At 35.5% G+C, this 18,402-nt stretch overlaps 3 protein-coding genes across 9 annotated transcripts; 2 read left to right on the plus strand and 1 right to left on the minus strand.

Moving 5' to 3' along the window:
• The first annotated feature begins 2,250 nt into the window (after positions 1-2,250).
• LOC113718462 (uncharacterized) lies at positions 2,251-9,443 on the plus strand. Of its 7 annotated transcripts, none has more exons than XM_072072820.1 (7): positions 2,251-2,748; positions 2,821-3,179; positions 3,370-3,558; positions 3,784-4,798; positions 4,933-6,663; positions 6,997-7,944; positions 8,896-9,443. In XM_072072820.1, the coding sequence occupies exons 2-6, from the start codon at positions 2,922-2,924 to the stop codon at positions 7,425-7,427; spliced, it is 3,624 nt and encodes a 1,207-aa protein (XP_071928921.1). In that variant the 5' UTR covers positions 2,251-2,748; positions 2,821-2,921; the 3' UTR covers positions 7,428-7,944; positions 8,896-9,443. The 7 variants fall into 7 exon arrangements, with proteins under 7 accessions (XP_071928921.1, XP_071928923.1, XP_071928920.1 ...); XM_072072819.1 differs by having other exon boundaries at positions 2,254-2,748; positions 2,921-3,179; XM_072072823.1 differs by having other exon boundaries at positions 2,256-3,179; positions 4,933-6,083; positions 6,531-6,663.
• A 3,751-nt stretch (positions 9,444-13,194) lies between these two features.
• Positions 13,195-15,973, plus strand: LOC140021629 (replication protein A 70 kDa DNA-binding subunit D-like). The gene is made up of 9 exons (XM_072072901.1): positions 13,195-13,405; positions 13,647-13,800; positions 13,895-14,168; positions 14,246-14,342; positions 14,421-14,545; positions 14,637-14,715; positions 14,784-14,916; positions 14,995-15,161; positions 15,255-15,973. The coding sequence occupies exons 1-9, from the start codon at positions 13,230-13,232 to the stop codon at positions 15,730-15,732; spliced, it is 1,683 nt and encodes a 560-aa protein (XP_071929002.1). The 5' UTR covers positions 13,195-13,229; the 3' UTR covers positions 15,733-15,973.
• A 477-nt stretch (positions 15,974-16,450) lies between these two features.
• LOC113718463 (replication protein A 70 kDa DNA-binding subunit B-like) lies at positions 16,451-17,608 on the minus strand. Its single transcript, XM_027243365.2, has 5 exons — positions 17,430-17,608; positions 17,068-17,344; positions 16,874-16,970; positions 16,652-16,776; positions 16,451-16,563 (listed from the first exon to the last, which is right to left on the minus strand). The coding sequence occupies exons 1-5, from the start codon at positions 17,574-17,576 to the stop codon at positions 16,451-16,453; spliced, it is 759 nt and encodes a 252-aa protein (XP_027099166.1). The 5' UTR covers positions 17,577-17,608.
• Positions 17,609-18,402: the final 794 nt, after the last annotated feature.

Here is an 18,402-nt window from a genome sequence, read left to right on the forward strand (position 1 = left end):
TGTTAATGTTCATTGAATAATATAAATTGCTATTTGATTTTTACATACAATATTTTAAAAACCGGATGTTTACATATAATATTTTAATTTTTAAATAATTTTTATTTATGACGTCATCTGGTTCAACCCCGATCAAACCTGATCGAATCCATTGACCCTTGACCCCTGAGGGCGACCGAGTCGATGCCCGATCCGAGTCTGAAAACATAGCTCCAATCCTCCATACTATCCATTCCATCCCTCCTCCAATCCGGTTATCAATGTGCTAATCACTGAGTATGTATATTTTCTTTTCCGTCTTTCAATCAGACTTAGAAGATTTAACGGAGACATGTCTGAGATGGACCATGAAATGAAAATTTGTTGTATGATAATACTAAAACTAACTTTTCCCGAATATTTCAAATGTGTTTACTTTCTGAACAACCTGTGTCATACCATAAGCTGCATACAAGTTCAAAACTTGATCTTTGCGGGTCGTCGTTTTTGTTTTAACTTGACGTTCTTTGGGGCAGTTTTTGGATCGTTTAACTGGCCTCCGATCATCTTTTTGATAAATTCAATGACGGAATCATGATCCATGCAGAAAACGGACTAGAAGCTCTACAATTGATGAAATTCTACAACTGGACGACGGCGACAGTGGTGGCGCAAGAAGCTATCCGTTGTTGCCGCTATTCCAACTTTCTTTCTTTCAGTTGCACAAGAAGCTTAAAGAAAAGGGGAAGTCTTTGACAATACATGAAAAGAAAAGTTGCAATGAAGGATTAAAAACTAGAAAAGGGGAAGAACAAATCGCGTTGGTCGTAGTCTAACAAATCATGTTGAGGGTGAAGCATAAGCTTTTTACTGAATTTCCATGTTTACCTCAACATTTTCTATGCGTGTAGTTTTACCACAATTTTTATTTAGAATATTATGTTAACATCAATATTGAAGGGTAATTTTATAATCTTAACATAATTTTATTTGAAAAGTTTGACTATTCTCGTTTGGCTGTTAAAATCTAATAGGAAACAATTCTACTTTGATTACATCCATGATGAGATATATTACGTGTTTCTAAATCACAAAGAGGTAAAGTGTACAAACGCTTAACTACAAGGAGTTTTTTTTTTTTTTTTTTTTTTGTATTTTGCACTTAGCTTTATGATATCTCACATTAGGAAGAAGTAGCAGGAATTGTTTGAAAGTATGTAGAAGTGTTAATACTACGTTAAAGTTCTTCCTTGGGCTTTTGTACTGTTGAATTATGCCTCTTAAATTATAGGATACTACAGGGGTAGGTGACCTGAGGCATAAGATTTCAAGAGTGGATAGTGTAACAGTAACATAAGTCAGAATATTTGTTTAATAAAATAACAGTACTAATGTTAGTGTGGCTAATGTGTGATTAAGTTGGAAGAATATAGTATTTGGTGTGGTTGTTTGCTGAAATTTGCATGTAAATTAACATGTTGTGCAAATCATCTATACAATATTTATTTGGTTGAATTAATTGTCGGACATCTCATTCATACCAAGTAAGATTTTCCCTATTTTTTTTGTATAAAAAGCAAAATTCATTAATGGATCATTAGAAATTGTTCAACACGATTTGATTTACATCTCTGCCCTAGTAGTTGGCTAAACAGACACTTGAAATAACAAATGTGCAATTCAATAACAGATACAGTAGATTTGAATGATTTTGAACCGAACTGAAAAATACAAGAATTTTTTAAATGACCTTCTAATAAGATAAATTGCTGCAACTCTTTCCTATACATATTCCAATAGTAGATCTTCTAATCAACGACTTGAAATTCCAATAATGATGATAAGATCTGTCGAGATAGATTTAAAATCTAAAAAAATTACAGATTTGGCAATCAGATATGAAGTAAATTTGGACCAAACAATAAAATGAGGATAAAAACAGAAAAGTCCCACTTGAAACTTCTAGGAGAAACAAAAAATTCTTGTTAAGAATCCCTAGAAGAAACAAAGATACAAAGGACTCTCATTAAGAAATACGAAAACTTATGAAAAACTTAATTGAAAAACGCAATAAAACAAAATATATGGGAGGCAGACAATGGTAGTCTTCCTCCCAAAGAGGAAGGCCTACTGAGAAGATGAAAAAAAAAAGTAAAGAGAAGTTGGAGAAAAGAAGAAATAGGGAAAAGTTCTTAAATCTTACATATATAAAGCGTGGATAGGCTTGTGAACAGTGAAAAATGAGCCGGTTATCGCGTGATTCTTGTGGCTTTGAGGGGCTCTTTGGTCTTTTCCCATTTAGTGGCAATGCTTTTATCCGCTGGCTCTCTTGCATTGTAGCTTTGCTGGCCATTTTGCTTTTGTCTGCTGACTCTCCTCAATTGTAGCTTTGCTTTGTCCGCGTGGCTCTCCATTTTGATAGTCAGCAATTACTATTAGTTAGTGGGCGGTTGGTTTGGTCTTTTGCTGATGGGTGGCAGTGCATTTTGCTTTTGTCTGCTGGCTCTCTTGCATTGTAGCTTTGCTGGGCATTTTGCTTTTGTCTGCTGACTCTCCTCAATTGTAGCTTTGCTTTGTCCATGTGGCTCTCCATTTTGATAGTCAGCAATTACTATTAGTTAGTGGGCGGTTGGTCGGTCAGCTATATCCTTTCTTTTCTCCTAGCTTTTTTTCTTCTTCTTAGGTTCTGTTCTTCTTCTTAGTTTTGTTTAGCAGCTTAAGAAATGCCGTGGAAAGTTTTCTAAAGTTTCCTATTGACGCTTTATATATGTAAGATTTCATCTCACCTGTATGTTTGGTTTCCCAATCTCTTGTGTAATTACAGTTGCTTTGGCTCCCCAGGCTTCGCTGGAAATTCATTTTTGTTGCTGTGGTTCTTTTGTATGGTTCATTTTAGACGTTTGTTTGGTTTCCGCTTCAGCTGTGTATAATATGCTTTCAGAATGGGTCGAAATAGAGTATATGGAAGTTTGGAAGAGGCTCGTGCTGAGAAAAATCGAAGGAGCCGCGAGCAACGTGCTGCTGCTCGGCGTGAGACAAAGAATGATGCGCCATTAGGAGTGTGTACATTAGCTGTCACAGCTTTTAATATACATGACTCAAATGCTGTGAATCAGCCAAATATGGGTGTCATTGAATCTTCATTGGGTTCAGGCTCAATATTGCCATTTGCAGAGAACAATGCAGAGCACCTTCAAGCTGTATGTCTGTGCTTATTTTGAGCATGTCTCATGCAATATAAATTGTTGTTTAAATTTTTTGGAATAAATGTTAAATTATTTATGTTAACAGTGGTTTCGCCTAAGCATGCACTTTGGTAAAACAAACGAGTTTGACTTAGTTAAGCATACTAAACTCACAATCTTTAACTATGCTTTGGGTGTTTTAAAGGAAAATCAAGGAGATGTATCTAGGTCTACTGGTAATGGTGCTCGCGAGGTTCCGACAACTAATTCAGATGCCGGTGAATCATCTTTGCATAGGCGACGTCGACGTACAAGACGTTCTATGACTAATCCATTGAACACAATAATTACAGAGCCTGCAGTATTGCTCAGTAATGCAGAGCAATTTCCAACCGTATGTTTGTGCTTATTTTGAGCATCTTTCATGCAATAAGATTGTTGTTTAGACCCCTTGCAATAAATGTTAGACTACTTATATTACCGGTGGTTTTATCTAAGCATGTACTACGACTAGACTAACCAGTGGGTGAGATATTAATTTTTGTCTATTATAAGTCAGATTGGCTGATTTAGGCACACTGAATTCATCGTCCTTAAGTATGCTTTGGCTGGTTTGCAGGAAAATGAAGAAAATGTCTGTGCGTCTATTGCTGATGGTGCTAACGAGGTTTCATCAACTAATTTAGATGTTGGTGAACCATCATTGCGTAGGCAACGTCGGTCTAGAAAACCAGCTATAACTGATCCATTAGCTACAATAGCTACAGAACCTGCTGTATTGCCTGATGTTCCAAGTTGTCCGTATTGTCATGCAAAACGATTTCATCAGGAACCGCCTGGTTTTTGCTGTGCCTCCGGTGAGGTACAACTATTATCTACTGAGATGCCGAGAGAACTTATGCTATTATATATAGAAGACTCTGATGAGGCTGCTGAGTTTCGCAGATGTGTTAGAAGCTATAATAACATGTTTGCATTCACTTCGATTGGTATCCATCCTGATAAATCTTTGGCTGCAAACTACAATGGAGTTTATACATTTCGAATCCAGGGACAAATGTATCATTATATTAATCCACTTATTCCAGAGAATGGTGAGAAGCCACGGAACTTGCAACTTTACTTTGTTGACACTGACCATGAAACAACGCAGCGGCTCTCAATCTCAAGTAGATTTCAAGAAACACTGGTGACTAAGCTTGAGAAAATCTTAAAGATTAATCCTTACTCTGCATTTTTCCGAGGATTACAAGATTTGCCAGGCATAGATGATTATAAGATTGTACTTGACACCACGCCTGCTGTAGATCAACGAGTTTTCAATAAACCTACTGTGTCGCAAGTAGGAGCTGTTTGGACCGAGAGCACAAATTCTGAACATGTCAACTCTAAACACATACAAATTTATGGAAAGAATGGTCAAACGCAGATTGTCAAGCATTATTTTGCTTGTCATGATTCGTTGCAATACCCTCTTATCTTTGCAAATGGAGAGCCAGGTTGGCATCCAGGGATTGAAAAAATCCGTCATCCAAATAAGAGCAACATTACATCAGTGACTTGTGAGGGAGAAACTATTATAGCTACAACTACAGCAACGATGGCAACTGATATCATTGATGCAGAAAATAGAGGTATTGCGAATAATCGTTTTTATATACCATCGTTAACCTATGAATATTATATTTCCTTATGATATATACTAATCTTACGTAATCTATTATCTTTATCAATAGATAATATAAGTATCATTATCTGTTTGTTTCAGCTATTAACCAAAGAAAAAGAAAGCGCAACACAGTTTCATGTCGTGAGTATTATTGCTACAAATTGCAGATCCGAGATGCTGACCGGTCAATGTTATTACATATAGGGAGATTACTACAGCAATATGTAGTCGATGTCTATGTCAAGATTGAGTCAATCAGATTAGATTTCCACAGAGGAAGAAGCAAACAGGCTCAACTTCGGACAGAGATTTATCAAGGCATAGTTGATAGTATTTCTAGCGGTGAATCATCATCATCAAGTATTGGTAAACGTATTTTTCTACCAGCTTCGTTCATTGGTGGCCCTCGAGATATGCGACGACGATATATGGATGCTATGTCTTTGGTTCAAAGATATGGAAAACCGGATATCTTTTTGACGATGACCTGCAACAAGAATTGGCCTGAGATTAAAAAAATGCTTTTGCCAACTGATAAAGTTGAGAATAGACCAGATTTAATATCTCGAGTTTTTCGTGCAAAGCTTCAACAACTGAAAGATGAACTTCTGAAAAAGAACATATTTGGAAAAGTAGCAGCTTATACATATGTGATTGAGTTCCAGAAAAGAGGTTTGCCTCATGCTCATTTCTTGATAATTCTGAAACAAGGATGGAAGATGTACTCTCCTGAATCATACGATCGCATAGTGTGTGCTGAGTTGCCAGATGCTAGGCAGCATCCTTATCTTTATGAACTCGTTGTCAAACATATGATGCATGGTCCTTGTGGTGCTATGAATCCAAGTTGCCCATGCATGAAACAACACATTGGATGCAAGGATAATTATCCTAAGGAGTTTACAGAAGCCACTCGCCACAGTCACAACTCCTACCCTGTTTATCGACGACGAGATTTTCAGCAATCAGTAACTGTTCGTGGACATCCTCTTGATAATCGATGGGTAATACCATACAATCCCTATTTACTGTCTAAATTTAATTGTCATATAAATGTAGAAATTTGTTCAACAATTCGAGCTGTCAAATATATATATAAATACATCTATAAAGGCCATGATAAAATTCTATATCAGTTGACTAATACGGGGCCTAATGAAATTGTTGATGAAATAAAAAATTTTGTTTGTGCAAGATGGGTCTCTCCCCCTGAAGCAATGTGGAGAATCTATGCATTTGACTTAAATGAGGTACATCCATCAGTAATTTCTTTGCAACTTCATTTGGAGAATAAGCAATCAGTTACATTTGATGAAAACCAATCGTTGCAAAATGTAATCAGCAATCCATGTTCCTCACAGACAATGCTTACAGAATTCTTTAGCATGAATTGTTATGATGAATACGCCAAGCATTTGAATTGTTTATATATAGAGTTTCCTGAGTATTTTACTTGGAATGCACAATCAAAATATTGGAGTAGACGAAAAAGAGGAGAAGTTATTGGTCGTATTTTAACTGCTCGCCCTACTGAAGGGGAGCGATACTATCTCAGAATGTTGTTAATGCATGTTAGGAAGCCTACTTCTTTCCAAGATCTAAAGGTTGTCAATGGATACGTATGTCAAACATTTAAAGAAGCTGCAAATTTACTTGGCCTATTGCATTCTGACAATGCTGCTGAACTTTGCTTACAGGAAGCTTCTGCATACCAGATGCCAAGTTCTCTTCGACAATTATTCGCATCTATATTAGCTTATTGTACTCCTACAAATCCACGAGAGTTATGGTTGAAATATGAAGATTTCTTATCTGAAGATATTCGACATAGTACATCACTTGAACCACACTTTGTACAAATACGAGTGCTCCAATTAATTGATTCGTGTCTTCGATCCATGGGAAAAAATATTGCTGATTATAATTTAACTGATATTCAAGTTGAACAGCTTTCGCAAGATTTAAGCACTAAGGAAATTGATGTTGAAAGAAGCATAGTAGTATCTGACGAAGATCTTCGTGCATTGCATCAGTTAAACTTGGACCAGAAATCAGCATTTGACAAGATTATGCATGCCATTGACAATAATATCTCATGTGCATTTTTCTTAGATGGTCCAGGTGGAACTGGAAAAACTTTCTTATACAGAGCTCTCCTTGCAGCAATACGATCAAAAGGATGCATAGCACTAGCAACTGCAACATCTGGAGTTGCAGCTTCAATTTTACCTGGTGGCCGTACAGCACATTCGAGGTTTAAAATCCCATTACAAGATAGTGATACAGCAATTTGCAATATTGGAAAGCAAAGTGCTATTGCTAAGTTAATAAGAGATGCAAAAGTAATTATTTGGGATGAAGCAAGCATGGCAAAGCGTAGCTCAATAGAAAAATTTGATGAATCATTAAAAGATATCATGAATAAAGATGCCATATTTGGTGGTAAGATCATTGTTTTTGGTGGTGATTTCCGACAAACATTACCAGTGATCACCAAAGGGTGTAAAGAAGAAATTGTCAATGCTAGCTTAGTAAAGTCTCCTATTTGGCCGTACCTCATAAAACTAAAACTATCACAAAATATGCGAGCTTAGTTAGATCCTCATTTCTCTGATTACCTTCTTCGAATTGGCAACGGTACTGAAGCAACAAATAAAAATGATGAGGTGCGTATACCTGAAGGAATGAATCTGGTATTTGTCGATGACGATTCATCAGTTGATGCGTTGATTGCTGCAGTATTTCCAGATTTATGTGCTTTTGCTCATTGTCCAGATTCTATTGTTAACCATGCAATTTTAATGACAAGAAATGATTTTGTATTTGAAATTAATAACAAAATCATTGCTAAATTTCCAGGTACAGAACAGGTATATCTAAGCCATGATGAAATCCTTGAGTCATGCCATCAATCAGAGACAGAAGATTTTTTGAATTCATTAACGCCTAAGAGCTTGCCTCTTCACAGGCTGATATTAAAAATTAATTGTCCTGTCATGTTGATTCGAAATATTAACCCTGCTGAAGGCCTATCTAATGGCACCCGACTCGTATGCAAAGAATTTGGAAACAACGTAATACACGCAGAGATTGCTTGTGGCTCTTTTAGAGGTAAGCATGTTTTCATTCCTCGAATTCCTTTGCAAAGTTCTGATGATGATTTCTGTTCAACCCCTTTTAAAAGAACACAGTTCCCTCTAAGGCTTTGTTTTGCAATGACGATTAATAAAGCACAAGGACAAACATTGGATTATGTTGGTCTATATCTAAAAGAACCTGTTTTCTCCCACGGCCAATTATATGTAGCATTATCACGTGGCAGAGCATCAAGTAATGTCAAAGTATTAATACGACCTCCAAATCTATTTTCCAAAATAACAAATCTTACAAAAAATGTAGTGTACAACCAGATCATATCTGCAGTCATGAATGATTAATGAGTTCCTGCCAGTGGTTCATGTTTACATACAATAAGGTATGTTGTCTAACTCTTTATGTAAATTTCGATTTCAGATTTATCTTATTTATACCTCCTCACTGCTTTCTTTTTTAAGATTTGGAATTTCCAAGTTTCATGCATGAATGAAGAATATATTCTATGCTAAACCCAAAACCAGGAACTTCATCAAATGTCTGGCCCTGTACTTTGAATACTAGGTTGACGTAGTTTTTTCCCCTACTTATCTTTCTCAATTTGATTGTTATTCCTTTTTGACGTAAAGTTTTTTTTTTGGATTTTCGAATGTGGGTTTTCTTTCATTTTACACAACCAAGTATGAATTGATTGAAATTATATGAAAGTTTAAATTTTACCATGCCAGGCAGTGTTGCACATAGAAATTTATTAGTTTGTTTAAGAGAATATTGATTCTTGGACTCCAGAAAAAATTGAATCAATTTTAAAGATTTGATTATTGGTCTTGATAGCAACTCAATTGGTAAGTTGTTTGGACAACTCTGTATTCGATTGTCTGATGGGTCTCTGTTTGAGTGTAGCTTGGTTTGTTAACTTTGGAGATTGTATATGAGTATTGAAAGTTGATAACTCTGGACAAATTGCAGGTTAGTCGCCTGTTGGAGTTGATTGTTCACAGTCTTTACAGCCACAAAGAAGTTTTTCTTCGACAACTGGCAAACTCTTTCATCAAGTTGATTCTGATGTTAGAAAAGCATATTGCAACTGTTTAATTGATCTTTGTATCAAGATTGATGTCTTCGAGAAAGCTTGTGAACTGCTACACCTCGGCCTTAAACTTGAGATTTATACTGATATACAATCTAGAAGCCCAACCCAATGGTCTTTACATTTAAAGAGTCCCTTGAAAGTGAGGAGGAGCTGCCTTCACTGCTTGGGATCAGCACTGGTCATGGAAAACATAAATATTCAGAGAAAAGTCTAGCAGGTGTTTTTGAGTCACGTCTGAAGGAACTGAATACTCCATTCCACGAGGTACCTGACAAGGCGGGGTGGTTTTTGACGACAAAGATTGCAGCCACATCATGGTCGGCGTCTAGAAGCACTCCTAAGATAGTTGCTGCTTAAAGGTTGTTCTTTGTCTAGCTTACATTTTCAATACTAGCTTTTAATTTTGATAAAAGATCTGGGAAAAGGATATAACCTATTTTGATTGTCTTTGTTTTTGTTAGTCTAAATCCCTCTCTAGATTAATTTTGTCATGGTAATGTCCAAAATGTAGTTGCTATCAGATGATTTTTCCAATTTCAATTGAGCTTATGGTGCAAGATTAAAGGATAACTACTCTTTAAGTATGCCTGGTAACATCTTATGGAAACAGCTTTAGAGGAAATCAAAATGGTGAGGGATTGACTTTGGACTTATGATAAATATTGCATTTAATAATTCATAAACATCTGCTAATTTTTTCACTAATAGGGATTTACCTAGGTAAATCAGGTGCTCAAATTCTTTGACTGATGTTCATATCAGCATGAAACAAGTAACTGAAATTATTAAGTTATGTTTAAATTCCATATTCACTGAAGCCTCCAAAAAAGAGTTGATGTCACTCGGGTCTAAATTCCCAAATACCACATGTTTAGAATTTGCAAACTCATCTGCATGTTCTGTTTCTCTAACACATGGAAAAACCTCCTGAATCCTATCTACATTTAATTTCGCCCTATATCTTCATAGAGGTAGCATATGACTGACAATATGTTGTAAGAACAGGAGCCTGGATCAGTTTTCTCCTGTTCAAGAAATACTGGAATCCGGATGACCAAAGATGAACTTATAGATTCATTTTAAACTGAAATGCCTCTAAGCAAATGGCTTTAGCTGGTTGAAAGTTGCATCCTTTTCTATTCCTGCTGTTTTATAAGAATTCCTATGTTGAACTCTAGAGAAAGGATTTTAACCCCTATGTGAATTGCGAAGCCTTTATTGTGTTTAAGGTTTAGACATCGAGGGGCATGCTGCAGGGCTTCCAAAACATTCTGTAACATTCCAATTCCTCTCGTTTGGCAAGAATGGAAGACAATCAGAAAGAAAATTCACCAAATACAGAAGAAAAAAAAGGACAACCCAGCATGGTGTTGAAAAAGAAGTTGCTGCAATTTGGTTATGAAATTTCACTCCATTTTTTAGAAAGATGATGCTTTTGTTTTGAATTTAAACGTGATCTAAATGCCGAGTTACCTATTCAAAACCTTGCAACAAGTCATCTATATCCAGTTCACATCATTTCTAGAATATAAAAGAGGATGAGCAAATAAAGCAGACCACCAGAAGGTAGAGTAACTAAGGAAGGGACAGTTGAACAAGAAATGGCCAATTGGTACTGAGCTTTGTAAATTGTGACCTGAGTGCCCAATCCTTGTGGTAGTCCTGTGGAACCTAATCATTATTCAGTAACACTAGCTCAATCCAGAAAGCAAAAGACCTGAGCTAGAAATACTTCCTTTTGGATTGCAGGTTTTGATATAATTGTTAGAAAAAAGTAACACCATACTGTAGTATTCTATTGAAAAGTTAGTTCAGAGTTTTTTTGTCCTTGAATAAGTTTTTAGTCCAACTCTTGCTATTTTCTTTATCTATTTGCCTTGCAATGATTTACAATGCACTAAGAACGTTCATTGCTCCTGGTGACCTCAACACATGTAACACAAATGTGCTTACAATTTAGGCATACTTTGGCCCAGAGATATGTATTCTTGTCAAATTCTATCAGATATCAATGAATCAAGTAGTTAAGAATCAGGACTCCTGAGAAGCATAGACGGAACTATTTAACTTTCAAAAAAAAAAAAAGAAACTAGAACATTATATTGCTGTATGAATCTTTATACAACTCTGATCTCGATTTTCAATAAATGAAAATGACTGTCAATATACACGATGCTTATGGGTACAACATGTATCAACTGATTACAGAGATAACATATTGTTAAACTTGTAGTTCACGCAAATGATTAGCTTGAGATTTGCATAGAGCCAACCAGGATCCAGAATTTGGTGAAGAACTACTCACAGTTTGTTTCCTTCCCCATCTATATTTGGCTAGAGAAATCAAAAACTCCCTTTATCGACATCGATGCTACTTCCACCATATCTCCACTAATCAGGAGAAACTCATCAGGTTGACGGACACCAGGCCCCTAAAGCTATTCAATCATTAGGTTCATGATTGTAATTTGCCTGAATAATGTTAGACAACTGCAAAAGTATTGGCTGATATGGAACAATGTTCTTCTTCTTCAAACTAAGCATTTCATTAATAAGCAATAAAGCTAAGATCCACTAACATAATAATAGTTACTGCTTGAGTAAAAAAACATATCATCTGCAATCAAAGAGCTTAAAAGTAACATTTTTCAGTAGTGGATCTTCCATGAGTTAATGTACAATGTTAACGTAGTTCTTTGAACTTCATGAAACAAAGGAACAATAAGAAGCGGCTAATAGAGATGTTTTTAGATTCCAATATACACATGCCTGTGTAACTATATAGGCATTTTGCTGAAATTGCAAAAATATTAGACATTCTGCATTAGTTTATTCTTCTTCACTTCCTAGATAAAGTGCAAACCAGATAAAAGCCTATTTTAGTGTCTAACCGCATTCTCTCATTGTTTAACAATAAAATGTAAAAGTAATAATTAAGACTATGATTTTATCTCCTCCTTTTCTTTTTATTCGGATATCAAATTATCTTCTTTTAAAAGGTCTCGTAATCAGTCCTGCTCTAGCAGTCAACACAGAGCTGGACCATCAGATTTGCAATCTTTCTCTCAATCATTAAAATCACGGTTTAGTGCAATATCAATGAAGTAGAACAGAACTTTGCTATGTGCTAGCGACAACTACTAATTAGTTTCATAACAATCTTTTAACTGATCTTTGCTAAATTCATTGTTAAATGTACAGAATGTCTATTACCAAGAGCACAAGAGGTTGGAAAGAGAGATTGTTCTCGAGAAACAATACGACACAGAACCTTAGCGCTAAAGGTAGAAGACAAAATGATCCAGGTATTGCTACTATGACGAAACTGATCAGTCATCTGCAAACCAAAGATAGTAGAAAAAATACTATAGCTTCTGTATCAAATAGTGAAGAATATAGCCCAACTCCTCATCTAGCTAACCAACACCAACATGTCAATATATCAGCTAATCTGTCTTCATCTGAGGATGGTATTCAAGCTCCATGGACTGCAAATTCTACTTCAAATTAAATGTTAATTGAGAAAACTATCTACCGTTGCGCTTCATCTATGTGGCCTTTAATGAGTAAATAAAATGCAGACCAGATGTAAGCTTGTTTTAGTGTCTTATCTCGTTCTCTCATTGTTTTACAATATTAAAAGTAAATAACTACAGAACTCACAAAATTACAAAAGAAATATTCAGTGACTTGGCGTTTGATCTGATATTAATAATAACTATGCTAATGCATTGCTTTAACTGCAGAAACATAAAACTCAAAATCACAAAATAGATACTTTAAAAACGAAAACCTTTCTGATGCATTCCACTTCTCTTACATTAAGTATCATGTTAATTATTCAGTTTTGCTTAGATAAACAACGCACTGGCAAAGATACTTTTACACAGCTAATTCACTTATTCCAAAACGCAAGGAAAAAACTTAATTCATCACATAGCAACATACCAGTTTATCAACTCAGAAACTTCAACAATATATCAGAGTTAAACACCTGTGTCTTCTATAATGCTACCTGTATGATGAAAGCCATATCCAGATGTCCTTTGTAATGTGTCATGCTTCTTTCTAATTTTACTGCATGCCACGCGTAAAAACTAATTGCTAGGTGTAACATGTAATCTCTATTTGGTATGCATGGTTTCAATGATTACACCGTTTCTCTGGCACCTTCTAATCACATGCAATCACATGCTGTCTCCCATTCACAATGTATCAGACCAAATCCATACCAGTTTTAAGTTACTATCGCGTATCACTCACTCGACTACTCTTACTCATTGTATATATAAATCAATTCTATTTCAATAGATACATCTTATTAACTCGCAGAGACTATCAAACTGCTTCTTGTGCTTTTGAATCTTTGCTCTTCGATCTATCCAGGTAACTTCACTCTTAGCTATCTTTACAGTGCATCCAAAAAAACTGTTCTAAGTAAAACTAAGTCCTTTGCATGCATCTTACATAAGATCTTTTCTCTGTTAATCAAATACTTGATATATTTCGTTGCCCTTGTTTCATACACTGATATATAGAAGCATTTAACATCTTCAATTTATATAAATACTTTAGACAGAAGCTTCTTACTTATTACTTAATTTTACTTTGCTTCCTGTGTTTTCAGTATCGACATGGAAAAAAAATGCGTTCTAATACCAGAGTTGACAGATACAAATTCCAATTGGTTTGCTAAGCTCATCGTGATAGAAAAGAGCGCAATTCGTTATAGCAAAGAAGATGGAAGGCCATACCAGAAATTAGTGTTTGCTGATGCTATGGTAAGGAATATCAAATCAAGTAAATTATCTTTCATTCGGCATAAGCATTTATACATACAATCACTCATTACATATCTTCAATTTTAAAATGCAGAGAAACACCATCCAAGCAACTATTTTCGAAAGAGACATTCAAGATATCGAGCCAATTCTTCAGCTTTATTCCACCTACTACATCGGCAATGCTTGGATCACAAAAATAAGCATCCCATTTTATCTTGCATCTTCACCATATCAGATGACAATCTCTAAAAGAACATTTATTCAAGCTGTTTCAGCACAGGATGCACTGCCCTCTGATTATTGCTATGAACTAACATCCTTTACACAGCTGCATAATTACATTGGCGATTATTCAGCAAGAATAAGTATAACCTTTGTCTAACGTGTTACACTGCCTTTTAAAAAACATCCAGTCTAAATACAGTTTATCTCTGATGCACAGATATCCTCTGTGCTGTCGTGCATGCACTGCCTCCTCGCTTAGTGCCAAGAGGAAAACGATATGTGCCAATCCAAGAATTTGCTGTTGTCAATGAAGAGTACTTACCAATACTAACTGAAAATTATTCTTTACTATATGTGATCAATTCATAATATTTACAGCTTTATATATACAGAAAACAACCGATGACTTTTACAATGTGGGAAGAATTCTTATCTGTGGAAGGATCGCAGTTAAAAGCCATGGTACCTCAGCAGCCTATCATCTTATTGGCTAGACCAAAAGTGAACTCCTATCACAGTAAGCATATTATCTTCGAAAAAAAACTTGCAATTACATGCAGTTATCACACGTGTTTATAATCTACATTATTATTTACATTTACTTGCAGCAATTTCTTTGGGAACCCAGGCAACCACTATCATATTGTTCAATCCAGAAATCCCCCAAGCTACAGCTCTGAGAAACTGGTAATTCCATTACTTTAAATTACATACTACTCACATGAACAAAATTCATAAGCTCAGCTTGTATACAGGATGAAGGAAAATAGCTGCTACATACAAACAATAATCAAGGAAAGGCTATATGAAAAAACAAATCAAATTATCCATCCACCAACTGCTGCACAACTACGAGAAATAGCAACAATTCCCACGATGGCTGAACATGTAAGTGTCAATCATTCTATTATTAATCATTTCCAGATAAAATCGCCATTATCTAACATATATGGTATGAAACCACAGACCAGGCCATTTTGGATAAAAGCTCAGATTCGTATCTCAATAACAAACACGCGCTTTTACTACTTGAGTTGTCCAAAGCCTGATTGCTCAAAACCAACAGGAGCTGATATTGATACAGAATTCAAATGTTTTTACTGCCATATCACTTACCAAAAACCATTACCCAGGTTCGCATTTAATATCTGTGCTTTATCAATTACAATTGAATTTTCTTAGTATTCTAATATTAAGCTTAACTTAACAATTTGGTGCAATGACAGGCTTCGTTTTGAAATTCAGCTCTTTGACGGCACAAGCATTTTATCAGCATTAATTGAAGACAAATATGCAGAGTCTCTTCTTCAAATGCCGGCCGAACAAATCATCAATATGCAAAAGATACATGAGCATATCAACATCCAACAAATCAATAATAACTTACAAGATACCCACTTCTATGTCCAGTTACGAAATACTATTCGACCATCAGATATACTTCAGCCCGCACGATACAGTGTTGTTGCTTATCTAGCAATCCCTCCTACCTCAAACACTACTCATCTAACTCCTGATAACACTAATCCTCAGATTGCAACTGCGACCAACTTGGCCAGCCCAAGCACATCCCAAAAACCTACACATCAGCCACCAATCGATACCATCAACGATGAACAAATTGCCTCAACTAAGCAAGAAGCAATACGAAAATACCCCTCTGAGGCAGCTGAGGAAGCCAGCAACAAACGTGCAAAGCCATAAAGACCTCAGCACCTTTTAAATATCTCACCCAACACCACTTCTATCATTTTTGCTCAGCCTTGCCATTTGACCCATCACACCTTCTATCATTTTTGCTCAACCCTACTATCGACACTGTATATATAACCAGTCACAGCAGCATTGCATATGACTAATGTATGACCTGCTTCGACGTCTTTTGTATCTAAGACATAGTATGTACATATAAAAGCACTTAGTTTAGCAGAACCACTTTTGAAAATATCTTACTCTTGTAAATAAAATATATATAAGATATAACTACTTATTCTGTTCCTACTCAAATTCGCACATACACTGCCTAGATTTTGATTCCTTATTCTGTACTTTGATTTCTTATTCTTATACGCAGTCATACCACACCAGCATAATTCAGTTATAGCCACATAAACGTTAAGCAAACTACCACAAGAAAATGTCTAAAATTTCCTTATAAAAACAATCAAATAGTTCGCTGAAAACTATTTCTTAGAAAAGCAAACTTATCTTCAACAATACCAAAACTACAACTATACACAAAGCACTCTTAGATACTACAAATTATAATACTAACACCAAAACCCTGGCTATGTCAAAACTACTCTTCAATACTAGCAATTATAACACCAACACGAATGAAATAACCATAATAACATGACACACCAAAACTACGGATCAGCCTAAACCACAGGCAATGCCAAAGATACTTGATTTTCGTTGCTCAAAAGCCAGCATCGCCAACAAATGTATCATACCAATGCCTTAGCTGATGAGCCACAAACAAATTAGGATTATACATAATAATTGTAATTGCCTGAGTTCCGATAGAAAGACCTGCAAAGGAAAAAAAAAAACCTACATTAACAAAATTTTAAACATAACCATAAATAAATAGTACAAAGCTAAAATCAAACCCATATACCATGAAGACGACTGATACGCGGACGACAAATCATAACAATTGGTTGCTCGCCAACGAGTTCAACTAAATGCATACCATCACTGTCAAAATAATCATCCCATACTGAAAACACTATTGGTATCCTCCTGCCAAAATTATATACACACTAAAATTAGACAAACGCATTTTTAAAAAATATAACTGTAACTATATTAATTGACCATACAAAAACTAATAACATACTCTTCATTCAAAATAATAAACTCTTGCAAACAAACATGTCTATCTCCAATGGCATAAAATGTTGCCGGACCAGCATAAACAACTACTCCAAGCAAAGCTATAACATCAAAATGACAAATTAGTGTATATTCGCATTAATAACACTTAAACTTACTAATACACCAAAACCAAAAAACCAAAAAAAGAACTTATACTTATTCTTGCATCTGGATTAGCTGTTAAAGAATCCAAATCGCAAAAACGAGTTAACTCATAGAAATTTTCAACCGATAGCACATGCTCAGGTGAAACGCGATTAATCACAGTATTATGTGATATAACAATCTCGTATGGAACCATCCCAATCTGCATTCGTTGACTACGCAAACGCTGTATAGTAGCATTTTGAATATAATATGTTCCATGCAACTCCAATGCACAGTCCATAGCATCCAGATCAGATAAATATGTCACTCCTTGAATTGTATCGCCCTGAAAAAGAAAAAAACAACTATTATCTATATCAACAAAACAAAAATGCAATAAAACTTACAAAACAAATCTAACAAACACTTACAGAAGCATCGGCAAAAACAACTCGGAAAAACATTCGGCTGCAATTCCGTACTCGCTGAAATCTACTCTTTTCTACAACAACTAATTTAGCAATCCATCCTCGAACTCGATCATTCAATGCAAGAACACTAACACACTGCGACTCCATTCAACTAAAAAAAGCGCACTTTGCAAATATAAATTGCTACCTAACAAACTAAAAATATATCACACATATACACTCTCAAAAAACAATGATCCATATATATAGTAGCAAGAAATTGGCCACGTACAAAGAAAAGCAACGCTACTTGGCAAACCTTTCCTGACACAATTAACGCATGAAAAACAGGTAGCAATCCTACTCATGTAAACTACAAACCAAACACTACAAAAGCATGTAAACAACACCTGGCTAATGCCAGTACCAACCACCGCCACAGCCAAACTTTCCTTTACCTGCTTTTCTTACCGACTGAACAATTCTTGGCTGCCTACTTCATATCATAGTTTTGCTAGAAATTCACTTCTGTTCACCTGGAGATCTTGAATGGAAACACTTTAGAGCAGTGGCGAAACTAGGAATTAACTTTGGAGGAGGCGAGTCTATAGCAATGAAAGTAAAATATATTTACAAAAAAAATAACGTGAACATATATATCACAAGATTAGAAACTTGGGGGGGCAAAGTGAATTTTTTGATCAATTTTTAGGGGGGCAAAACATAATAATAAAAATTGTTTTACTTAGAAATTTTTTTTTAACAACTGGAGGGGGGGCGGTTGCCCCCCTGGCCCCCCCTTCCCTCCGCCCCTGCTTTAGAGGTCACCAATTTCCTTTCATTTTGGCAGTTCTTGTTTGAAAATATTCTATCGCATCTACCATTTTAGCAAATGATACGTTACCTATTTCTTCTATAAAGTTATCTTTTTATCCTATACTCCTATGCCTTACAATAGAAAATTACAAAATTTGAAAAAAATTGGCACCCGTAT

This window comes from Coffea arabica, chromosome 11e, assembly GCF_036785885.1.
Source record: "Coffea arabica cultivar ET-39 chromosome 11e, Coffea Arabica ET-39 HiFi, whole genome shotgun sequence".
Classification (NCBI taxonomy): Eukaryota; Viridiplantae; Streptophyta; class Magnoliopsida; order Gentianales; family Rubiaceae; genus Coffea; species Coffea arabica.

Coding starts and splice junctions, on each gene's coding strand:
- LOC113718462 (XM_072072820.1), top strand. CDS start 2,922: ATGGGTCGAAATAGAGTATATGGAAGTTTGGAAGAGGCTCGTGCTGAG. Junction 3,180..3,369: donor ATGCAGAGCACCTTCAAGCT/GTATGTCTGTGC, acceptor GGTGTTTTAAAG/GAAAATCAAGGAGATGTATC. Junction 6,664..6,996: donor ATCTGAAGATATTCGACATA/GTACATCACTTG, acceptor CTCTCCTTGCAG/CAATACGATCAAAAGGATGC.
- LOC113718463 (XM_027243365.2), bottom strand. CDS start 17,576: ATGGAGTCGCAGTGTGTTAGTGTTCTTGCATTGAATGATCGAGTTCGA. Junction 17,345..17,429: donor TTGTTTTTGCCGATGCTTCT/GTAAGTGTTTGT, acceptor TTTCTTTTTCAG/GGCGATACAATTCAAGGAGT. Junction 16,971..17,067: donor TAATCCAGATGCAAGAATAA/GTATAAGTTCTT, acceptor TTGATGTTATAG/CTTTGCTTGGAGTAGTTGTT.
- LOC140021629 (XM_072072901.1), top strand. CDS start 13,230: ATGTATCAGACCAAATCCATACCAGTTTTAAGTTACTATCGCGTATCA. Junction 14,716..14,783: donor GCTACAGCTCTGAGAAACTG/GTAATTCCATTA, acceptor GCTTGTATACAG/GATGAAGGAAAATAGCTGCT. Junction 14,917..14,994: donor TTCCCACGATGGCTGAACAT/GTAAGTGTCAAT, acceptor ATGAAACCACAG/ACCAGGCCATTTTGGATAAA.